This window comes from Nanorana parkeri, unplaced genomic scaffold (assembly GCF_000935625.1).
Source record: "Nanorana parkeri isolate BGI_ZX_2015 unplaced genomic scaffold, ASM93562v1 scaffold743, whole genome shotgun sequence".
NCBI classification, from domain to species: domain Eukaryota; kingdom Metazoa; phylum Chordata; class Amphibia; order Anura; family Dicroglossidae; genus Nanorana; species Nanorana parkeri.
In genome coordinates this window covers 9,484-20,814 of record NW_017307011.1, presented here as the reverse complement: position 1 = coordinate 20,814, position 11,331 = coordinate 9,484, and the positions used below count along the sequence as shown (strand labels likewise).

The window sequence follows — 11,331 nt, the reverse complement described above, 5'->3', positions numbered from 1 at the left end:
TAATTTCCAGCATGTGTCAGAGTGCCCACTTACATTGCTAGGCTCCATCAGAGTGCCCCTTTAGAATGTTTAACCCCATCACTGCCTCGCATTGTGGCTGCCTCTGGTAGTTTAATTCATGGTTTTGTACTGGTACATGCTGAACAAATCAGAACATGTAAATCCTGTTTTTTAGCAATTTTCTTAATTTTAACGGTGAAATAACTGTTGCACTTTGCTATAGCGGTGCTTTGTAATATTGTTAATGGGTGGTTTGGCAGATTAAACTACGATCCTGTCAGGAGGATTGCAGATTATCACAAAGGATGTCATTGTGCAGCTCAGAATACATTCCCCACATTGCTTTCTCAACTGATCACTGAGATAACTTATTTCAGCCTTTCACAGCTGTTACGTGAGATAAGTTTTCTTTTCGCAGGTTATTAAACAGCCTCTGTGCAGCCGAGAAAAACAAAGAGATCTGCTGAGTAAAGTTAACTCGTGATAAAGCTAGTTTTATCACAGTTTATTAAACGTACACCTTAGTTTTGAATAAACTGCCACACAGGTCCCTTTGGATTTTCTGACGGTCTGAACTTTTTCCCGTTATATTTCTTAGACGGGGGTGTAAGGAGTGATATTTTAATAGTAATCTTGACGATATGTATAAAATTTATAATCACTCACGTTAGTGAAGGTCCGTGTGGTCAGGGTGTTTCAGAAACTTTGTCGATGTAGTCCAGTAATTCAAAGGAAGAAAAAACAGACAGACAGACAGAATGCAACGAGCAGGCAGTTAACCTGGATTACTCATGATCTATGAAAATCCCGAAAAAAGCCTCTCTTTTTACTGACGTACAGGTCCTACATCGGATACTTTAGAAGCTTTGAAAAGTCCATTACCCCAATTCGTCATTTTTGATGAAGCTGCAATCCCTTTCCATTGAGGAAAGCAACAGGACTTGGGTTTTTTCTTCCTTTGAATTACTGGACTACATCGACAAAGTTTCTGAAACACCCTGACCACACGGACCTTCAGTAACGTGAGTGATTATACATATCGTCAAGATTACTATTAAAATATCACTCCTTACACCCCCGTCTGAGAAATATAACGGGAAAAAGGTCAGACCGTCAGATAATCCAAAGGGACCTGTGTGGCAGTTTATTCAAAACTAAGTGACAAATGAGATGAACTCTGTACCATTACACTCCAGTCACAATCACTACGGCACATTGTAGCCGACCAAAAAGGAGCAATTTATACGAACTAAAACCGTAGCAAATGAAATGAACTATGCATTAGTATACTCCAGACTCAACAATTACGGCACATTGTAGCCAACCTGGAAGGAGTTAATTGCTCACACGGCTAAACCCATGCTTTAACGATGAACAGGAAAACAAGGGAATTTAAGTAATAAAAGCTACTTTAAGAACAGCAAATCAACTAAAACTGAAGGGAGAAAAAGGAGGAATATACTAAAATCATAAGTTAACAACTAAATCACTCAATCAGAAACAATATCATTCTGTTTCGTTGTTTTATTTCTCATTTTTTCTATGTTCAATAAAGCCTACAGCTGCAAATCATCCTGGATGTAAATTAGACCCTGATAGGGTCAGCTGAATGAGAGTTAACAGTACAGACGACCGAAATCAACATTTGAAGTGTATCTGAAAAGGGAGATGAAATCCATATAATGATTGCAATCATTTGAATAATTATCTAATCTACAGCTAAAAGTAAAGGAGACTTTCATCAGAATCTTTTAAATTCCATCCTCAGTTATATCAGAGGGAATTTCCCATCGATCGCTTATTCGGATCTATTCCTATGTCTACCTTATAATCGCACACAGGTTCAATTTAGAGAGCCCTTTGGTGAGGGTTAGACGGGTGTTAAGAAATTCGATACACCTGTCTCCCTCCCCATGGTCGGGATATGAAGTGTAATATACAAGAGAGTATTTATCCATGGTACCACTGTCTATATTAACTATTGATTGTCATGCTTCTATGGTTTTAATAATAATTGTGGTCAATTGGTTTTGTCCCATTTAATTTGTCGTAATAAAGTTATATTCTATTTTTGCAATCACTTGCTTGACCGAATCCTCAGTTAACCACCTTTCAACCAGCTACCTTTTAGCGGGTTAATCTTTTTGCATATGCTTTGCCCCGGTTACGGATCGGTTTAAACAAGCAAATCTATCTTTGATTTAATCAAGGGTGATGTAGTAAAAAGTCGGATCTCCAGGTAGGAACACATACCTCTTTATTCCTGTATGTGCTGTGTCTGGGTTTCAGGCCAGCTGAAATCCGGACACAAGATGTCACGATGCCAGGCAACCATGGAGTTACAAGCTTCTATGATATTTCAGTGATTTGGTTTAGATCTACTTTCAATTTTAAATATTTGAAGTAAAGAAACAGTATTACTACTACTACTACGACCAGCTGTTTTAAAGCACCTAGCCATGGACATATAGAAATGAGTGAGCCAGAAAGGATGGACATACTAAAGGTCATACAATTTTACGGTCTTATAAAGTAAATACATAATGGCCATCCCTTCTGAGCCCCATGGAATGATGTCTTTAAAATATGATTTAGAGCTCTACAGAGAGTGTGTTGTGGTGCCTGCAGTGTCCTTTTGGATTCTTCTTTGCATAACACTGCAAAGATTTCTGTGGGATAGGATAAGATTCTGGTCACATGACATGACCTGTCAAGTACTTGACATACTTATTTTAACATTAAAGTCTCTGGAGCCAAAAAAATTATTTTTTTATAATTAGTTAGTGGGGAAGGGTTATAACCTCTGTTGGGATTTTATTCCTGTCTAGGCCTATGTTAGAGATTTACATTTGCTTTCTGTCCTGCTGACTTTTTATACTGAACAGGAAGTAAGGGGAACTCTCCAATAGCAACTTAAACATCAATTAGAGTAGGGGAAGACTAGTGCTTCTGTTAGATTTTTGTGTCCCTGGTGCAGATTTTCCCTTGTTTCCCCATCAATGGTTCCATCCAAAATTAAGAAAATCGTTTTGGCTCGACACAAACTTCAAAAACTTAAGTCTAGCCTATTTTTTGTTTGGATAGAGTAAATATTCAGTGACCCCAGTGGGAGGATTCTCCCCAATCCCCCATCGTTATGATGCGTGCTATTTATTCCAGACTGCATACAGCCATTTTATGCTTGTTGGCTTGTCAATGCAGTATATGAAAACAACCTATTCACACTAATGCCGAGCCACATCCTATGAAAACTGCTCAATATTTAGGAATTAAATTTACCTGTCCGTAATCCCATCTTCTAGATCCATAACTGCCCACATTTCCAAACCAGTAGAGTCCAGTTTGATTTAGAACGTACTCTGTTCTCTCTTCTTCGGTTCTCATATACACTTCATCACCTGAGGAGAGAGAGTAGCCTTCAAGTATCTATCCATTAAGCTAGAATAGGTGAAGCAGGGTGTGGTGCATGTAAAAAAAAAAAAGTTTTTTACAATAGTGCCATTTATCCATTTAAAGGCAACCTGTTATAAGAAAAACGTCGGGGCTGCTGTCGCTAACCTTTAATTCTGAAAATGCTAGGTTGTTCCTAAAAGGCGAGTTCTGGCCAGAAAAAAAAAACTTCAATGGTTACCCATCTACCCACTCCTAGGGTGAAGAGTATAGCTTCATGGCGACTGGTTATGGTGACTTGTCAAGCAAAATGTCATCCTCTTGGTGTAAGTCTCACTGAGTGATTGCTTGCCAATCAAATAGGACTCAGCATGGAACACTGGCACTGCCAATAGTACTCATTGAAGTGCTGCCGTTTAGAGCACACTGGCTGTCATGGACCACAGACTAAGGTAATTACTTGTAGGTTTTAGAGATTTTGAAAAACTATTTAAATTCTAAAATTCCAGTGAGGGAATAGAGTGGAAACTAATAGGAGGTTTCTTTCCATGGTCAGAGTTCACATTTAAAGTATAATGAAAAACCAAGACTTGCTGCAGAGAGTCACCCTCTTTACTTGTCTTGGTGACCATTGTCACTGAGGCAGAAGTGCAAGAGATGCCACCAAAAAGTAATTAGGATTTCTGTGTGTGTGTGTGTATGTGTGACTGTGTGTGTGTGTAGCGATGCCTAGGGAGTGTTTATTCAATTGCTGATGATTATACTTTGCAACAAGTAAAACACGCATTTACAGCAATAAAGATAACATACCTGATGCCCATGGGTTAAACAGCAAAATAAAGCCTCCCAGGCTGGTGACATTTGGTCTTCCTCCACTCGTAATCTGTAGACTCATTTTATATCTGCCAATAACTGCAGTGACTGGAATATTGATGACAATGCTCAAGGTGTTGGTACTGCTTGGTCCACGTACCGCACTCCAGGATCTCCCACTCGCAGAGCTGGACACTGCCATTTCTGCCCTTGTGTTTTTCTGCACTGATGGAGAGGGACCTGACAAATATAAGTTATAATTAATTTGTAAGGAAACCATACTTTCAGTACTATCATCTAACACACACATCCACTGAAATCAGTTACCTGTTATGCAATCTAACAATCTAATAAGTCAAGTTGTTTTGGTTTGATTCGGGTGGTTGTGTAATTTATATTTTTATAAAAATTGAAGGGAAAGAAAATATCAGTAATGTTTATGGCAGCCAACACACATCTAGTTGATGTAAACATCTGGCTAGTTAATATAGGGATTGCCTTGCTTTCCTTTCTTTAGGTTTATTAAAAATGACTCTACGCGTCTACTGTAAGTGATGTATGCAATGTTATGCGCATAAAGGTAAATACTGGCATAGCATGGGTAATGTAATAGTAGATAACTAGCAGAAAACCGTATCTGTCTAAAACAGGTGTCTCAAACTCAAATGACCTGGGGGCCACTGGGCACGTTTTCTTCTTCCATGGGGGCTGCTTGCAAAATTCCAAGACTGAGACAACCAGGATGGGGAGAGAGAGAGGGGGAGGGACAAACAATGATGAGTGAGGAGAGATGGCCAGGGGAGAGAGGAGAGACAGCCAGGAGAATGTGCCCTTCAAGACTTATCTGCACCCTGTGTTTCAGACACCTCCTTGCTCCCTCAGTTCCAACATCCCTCTGCGTCCTGTGCCTCCTCCATGCACTTAAGTTGGAACATCAGGACCCCGTGGTTGTCCCTGTCCAACTGACATCTTGTGTCAGTGTTTCAGATGGCCTGAAACACAGACAAAGCACATACAGGACTGAAAACCCACACTGTCTGGGTGAATCCCAGACAGCTGACAACCCTAGGGAAGCAGTGCTCGAGTGCCTGAATGGTCAGTCCGTCCTTGGAGATGATCTCCCCACTGGCCATGCTGCTAATTTTCTGCCCACGCTCCAGGGACAGCTGCTGTGGGCCCCTGTAAATTATGGGACCCAGAGTAGTTGTTCCTTTTGCCCTGCGGTAAAGAGGGCTCTAATCAGCGGCCCTGCCTGCGGGCCAAAAGTAACTGGTTTGCAGGCCGCAAATGGCCCGGGGGCTGGTACTTTGATCCCATGCAGCACTAGTGCCCTGATGCACACTTTTTAGATTCACTACTACTGCACCAGCATGTAGTACCCTACTTACTGCAACTGCAGTGATCCACAGTTCATTCTCAGCCACTCTTCTGACATGCTCTTCTCCAATTGCCTCCACATGCGCTACTCCACTTGCTGCCGCTGCACCCATTTCTGCTGCTCCATTTGCCACCAGTGCACAAATATGCACTACCCTACTCTATTGTTGCTCCCACATGCCCACTATACCAACGATCGTTACGCCACTATCACTACACTACTACACTAACATGCACTTTTACACTTGCCATCACTGCACCAGCATTTAGTACTCCGCCGTCCACCATTAACACTGAGCAATTCTGCACTTGGCATTACTGCACCGATGCACACAACCCCATTCTCTGCCACTACACTGATGTGCACTGCCCCTACACAAGCATGCACTTCCATGTTCATTCCATTCAGTGACTGGTCACATTTTTGCTTCTACTGAAAATTTCAACATGTAATTTTACAGAATGCTACTACCTCTTTTGCATATTTAGCTAAGTAGTGTACTCCGTCCCATCAAACTGCTATCAAATGTTTTCTCTTAAATCATTTTCTTTTGTGCAAATTGTATTCCAGTCTATTGAGGGAAATTAGCTATTTTTGTGACTACACTCTAAAGTGTCCAAATATGTCCCCAAATGCTGTAGGACCCCAACTAGTGATATGCATCTGACTACACAACCATTATTGGGTGCTCACTCCTCAAACACAAGTGCATCAGGTACATCTAATGTGTCCATATGTTCTTCCAAACAACTGGAATTACTCCCCCTAAAGTCAGATTTAAACTCGCCCTGAAAGTTTAGTATGATTGATAGTGGTGGGGAAATAGCTCCATTAAGACATATTTGGCCCAATCATCTTCTTTAATGTCAATGGATTATGAAATTTGACAAATCTTAGACTAGGTGAGATGATTCTCGAAAGACCGGTGTCGAATCTGCGATAGCATGTCATTTTCAGACATCTAAATATTCATGCTTTAAATATAACTCAATAGTCTTACTTTTGAAGGATTTATTTTTCCTTTGTTTGGCGTTACTGACTTAGCCTGACTTTGAAAAGAAGAACTCCAGGATTTTTTAATTTTTTAAAATTAACCTTTGCAGTGGGGTCACCCTCGCATCGCAAGGGTTAACCGCCCATTTATGTCAAGGTAAAGAAAAACACAGAAAATGTCTCCCCCTCCTCTGCAGCAGTCTAAGGTCCAGTAATTCATTAACCTGTATGCACTGACACTGTGCATATAAGTGAGGATGCTGAGAAACATTACAATGTGCTGCAGAGGAGGGGACAGGCAGGAGGGAGTGCCATAACAGTTGGCCGGCTCAGAGCTTTGAGTGAATATATATTTGGGTATATATATTTGGGTTTTTCCTAACCTAAACAAGTTAACCCTTGCAGTACAGGGGTAACCCCACTGCAAGGGTTAATAGGAAAAAAAAAACATTCCTGTTCTGCTTCAAGCTTGAGAGTCTTGTGTTTTTGCATACGGCAGAAAAGAGTGAGAACCTCCCTAGTCGCTACCTGCTGCTCACATCCACTACAAAAGGGAGAGCTGGTGACCCCTATCGGGTTGACACTCAAATGCATCCACTACATTTGGTCATATGACATCACTAATCTCTTTCTCAAACAGATGAAACAAATAGGGTAGAATTACTGCACCAGCTATTGATAGCCTATATATTTTGATCAGCATCAATCTGTTTCGTATACACTGCAAATAAATCATTGCACCTTAAAACAGGGCCCCAGCCGCCAGCCATGGTTGTCAATTCTGCAACCCTGTTTCTACACCACATCCAATAATCTGGTTGATGGAAAAACAATCGTATTGTGCATCACAGACTCCCAATTGGTTGAGAATCTGAACATATGCCAAATAATGTAATAGACGGCCACAGTTTTCCTAAACTAGGATTAATGAAAATAACATATGCCATGAAGGTTTGTGGGATCATAATTGTATTGTCATTTGGTCTTTATGTTGTGATATTGACTAACAAATGTGTGTCTTTTCATTGAATGGGCTAAATATGAAAGAGTGCATCATTGCCGTGGTGAAGATCACTGAAGTGCACATTGGCACAGTGGAAGAAAGTGCTGAAGCATGCACTGGTGCAGTGACGAGTGAAGTTAGGTTATGTGTAAAGTAGGGGTTGGTGTGAAGGTGTGGTATGGGAGGAGGAGGATGGGGGTTCAGCTGCGGTGGAGGGAGTGTGAGGAGGGGTTATTCTGAAGGAGCAGTGGTTGGGAGGTTTTAGGCATGGTGGTAAGCAGGGGACTGCAGGCACAGTGGTAATGGAAAATGGGGGATGCTGGCGCAGTGGTGATGAGAGGGTGATTTTAGATGAGTGTTGCCTCCATGAGAAGCTATTAGCTGAAACTCCAGAGGCAGTATTGCTGGCCAGCAGCAGAGGCCAGCAGCAAAGGTCAGGAGCTTACACAGGCACTGGAGATTACAGTGTAAGCTCCAGCAGAAGCCAGGGATAGGAAGGTGGTATGAGCTGACGGGGCCAGAAATTAGAAGGTGTTGTACCATTGCAACACAGACTCACCTGCTCACTAATCACTGTGGATGTGCTCCCATTGGGTATGGTGTGGCTAGAGTTGGTCTACATTGTACTGTTGTTGCTACTGTGTATGCATTGTAGCAGCACAAGTTTATTACCTACCTAACACTACTGTGCATGTGCCAGGTATTGGTGCCATTTTGGCTTATACCAAAGACTACACCAGAGTGGACATGGCTTTAGTGAACGTGATGCTGATTTCCCATATCCTACGATTTTTGAACATACTGGCAAGGAAATCTTTCATCACTGATAACTTATTTGTGGCTCCTAGATACCACATGATCTACTGAAAAAAGCTTCAATACGTTATCTGTGATGAGAGACGTCCTGTGCTGAAAGCCTTTGCTGGGGTGCTCTGGTATCTTGATGTTAGAGGAGATCAGCAGCACTTTCAATAAATGCCAGGTCTGGGTCCTGCTCCCAGCACATGTGAAGTAGAACTTCATAGATTTATATGGGTAGTGAGTCAGATCAGTTTCCTGGCCCGAAAAAAGTCTATGGGGTCCTACTGCACATGTATGAGCAGCGGTAGGTAGAAGACACACTGACAACAGATAAACATTGTGGCACAACGGCGTGACTTGGTGCCAGTACTGTGAGTATACAGTGGTGGAGAGGTACACATATATATGTTGAATTAGATCAGCACGGGGGGGGGGGGGGGTGGTGTGTTCAGGAAACCTTTAGAAAATGGTGTTTGATAGTTTCCATATACTTTAAGTTAACATCAATTGTAAGACAATTATATGTGTGCTTTTCAATATATTGCATTACCAATATATTGATGACATCAACTCTTCCCTAGTGCTGCCCGTAAAGGCCAGTCAGTCCTCCAGCCTTGAGCATATTGTGTGCATTTCCGAGGGTAAAAGGTGCATACTTCTAGGCTGTATTTCTACACTTCTAGGGAGTGTAAGCGGGAAGCCAAACACTGAAACGCCTTCAGCCTCAATTACTACAGAACCCTTCAAATGCAGCAGCCGGTTAGGAGGACCGTTTCTTCTTAATGAAAGAGAAGTGATATCTCACTGTGAATAAATAATGACCATATCTACAAAATAGTAAATACAATGTAACAATCCATTGTTACACTGTCTTACTTAATGACACTTGCAGACTATCTACAAGTGTCATTTTCCACAGAAATGGCTGCATTTAGGCCAGCTGTTCTAGTAATGTAATACATAGCAGTTGCTGGCTGTCATTTTGGCAGCTGGCAATTGCCGGTGATAGCAGCTGTGGGAGTGGCAACAGGGATAAAAACCTGCTAAAACCTGCTAAAGTTTTTTAGGGTGTATATCCTATGTGTAAAATCACCAGTTGATGTCATTTTAGTTGGGCAGACTTTCTGTACACAGATATTGCAGTAATGGTAAGGCTATTTTTTTTTTTTACACAGAGTTTTCAGAGCTGGTATCTAGGGATTGCTAGAGAATTATAACAAGAGCAGGAATAATAAAGATCTTGCAATACCCTCTATGCACAGGCATTGATAGATGAGATAGCAAGAGTACCAGTATCACCTTCCAATTTCAAGAACTCCAGGAAAAATGTTATTAACCCTTGCAGTGGGGCTACTCCCGCACTGCAAGGGTTACCTGCTCCTTTTAGTCTAGGGACTAAATGAAAAACGTTATACTCACCCGATCCTCCAAGCTGGACGGCTGTCACAGTCCTCCCACCAGCCTCTCTTCCTACACTGCAGTGATGGTATGTCCCATGGAGTCCTCATGTCCTATATACAGTGTATAGAATATGATGACTCAGGGACCTTAGATCACTGCAGTGGAGGGGAGAGATGCTGGAAGGTCTAACAACAAGGCAGCTCAGAGGAGTCCCGTGAGTGAACAAAAAGTCTTGGAAATTCCAGCCAGTTAGAAAACAATGATTATGTTATAGGTGCACGACATAAAACATAGCCAACCTGTTTTGGGGGATTGGGACTCCCTCTATTTCAGGGCTTTGGTAATCCTCAGCACTGCAGTCTGTGCCCTTACAGTGTTCCAAAGTGTCTACTATACCGCCATTAGCGTCTGCAGGTGCAACAGACACTACCAAAGTCCTGAAGAAGGGGGAGCCCCAATTTCCCCAAAAACATTTTCCTATGTTTTATGTCATATCAATAAAGTGATCATTATTCTTCAAACGACTGGCATTTCCAACACGTTCTTTTCATGCACAGCGCTCCTCACCTACATACACAATCTTTGTCACGGGGATAATATGTCCCCATATTTCTCTTCTCCAGAATCAGATCATTGCGTACACATGCTGTAACTGCATCCTAGATGCTACTAGAAGGATCAATCAATAAAGAAAATCACATTACCTGTTTCAACAATAATTTTTAGGACATCTGCAGACTGTACTGGTCTGCTGAAAGTAAGAGCTATGTCACATTGCTGGCCCCTTCTGAGCACCAACTCAGTGGTGATGTAGTTTACAGTCCTGTGAGCTTTGACATTTTTGCTTCTCTGAAGGTCAGTTTTGGTCAGCTGTAGACCTGAAACAAAGAGTAATTTAAGTTACAACCTGAATAGAGAAAAAAAAATCATTTTTACAATGTTGCTGCTGGTCTGTATTAAGAATTGCATGGTGTTTGCTGACAGAGCATTATACGAAATTATAGAAATTTGCATATTTTTAATTAAAATTTTTGGATAGGTTGGGAAATATTTTACTGTATCTGGCACCTTCAATAAAGCAAGGTGTGGCCTTTATGAACTCTTTGGCCTAGTTTCCACAATGTAAGGGGAGCAGTACTTTCTAATTACAGCAGGATCATTAGTTTTTTTTATGTATAAATTAATTTCATATAAAAGCCCAACTCAAAAGAACAGAATTTCCTCTTATATAGAATTGGAAAAACGTTTTAGTGCTGTCTTTACGTCTGTGACTACAAAGGGAGTGAGGGGACCTCCCCAAATGGGAGACTTACAGCACAACAGCAAATGACAGATGCTCCAAGTCTTCCCCACTCTAATAGACATCCCAACTCTCCAGGACGCTCCGGGAGTCTCCTGCTATTAGATAGCGGCTCCCGGCCACCCGGGAGAGAAACATTTTCTCCCGGAAAGGTTTACTCTGCTTTATCTAGTAAACCTTTCCGTGCTGTTTTTTTTTCTGACATCGAGGCTGCCTGCCGCCATCAGTCAGAGAAAAAAACCAAAAACAACA

At 41.6% G+C, this 11,331-nt stretch overlaps 1 protein-coding gene across 1 annotated transcript in view; it reads right to left on the bottom strand.

The window, feature by feature from the left end:
• The window catches only part of LOC108793365 (protein-glutamine gamma-glutamyltransferase E-like), a gene marked incomplete at its 5' end in the record, with an annotated part of 38,314 nt that extends 27,657 nt beyond the window's left edge, over positions 1-10,657 (bottom strand). Inside the window, 3 exons of the mRNA XM_018564287.1 lie at positions 3,280-3,398; positions 4,201-4,443; positions 10,484-10,657. Coding sequence (XP_018419789.1) covers positions 3,280-3,398; positions 4,201-4,443; positions 10,484-10,657 — 536 coding nt within the window. The remainder of the gene's footprint in view (positions 1-3,279; positions 3,399-4,200; positions 4,444-10,483) is intronic.
• Positions 10,658-11,331: the final 674 nt, after the last annotated feature.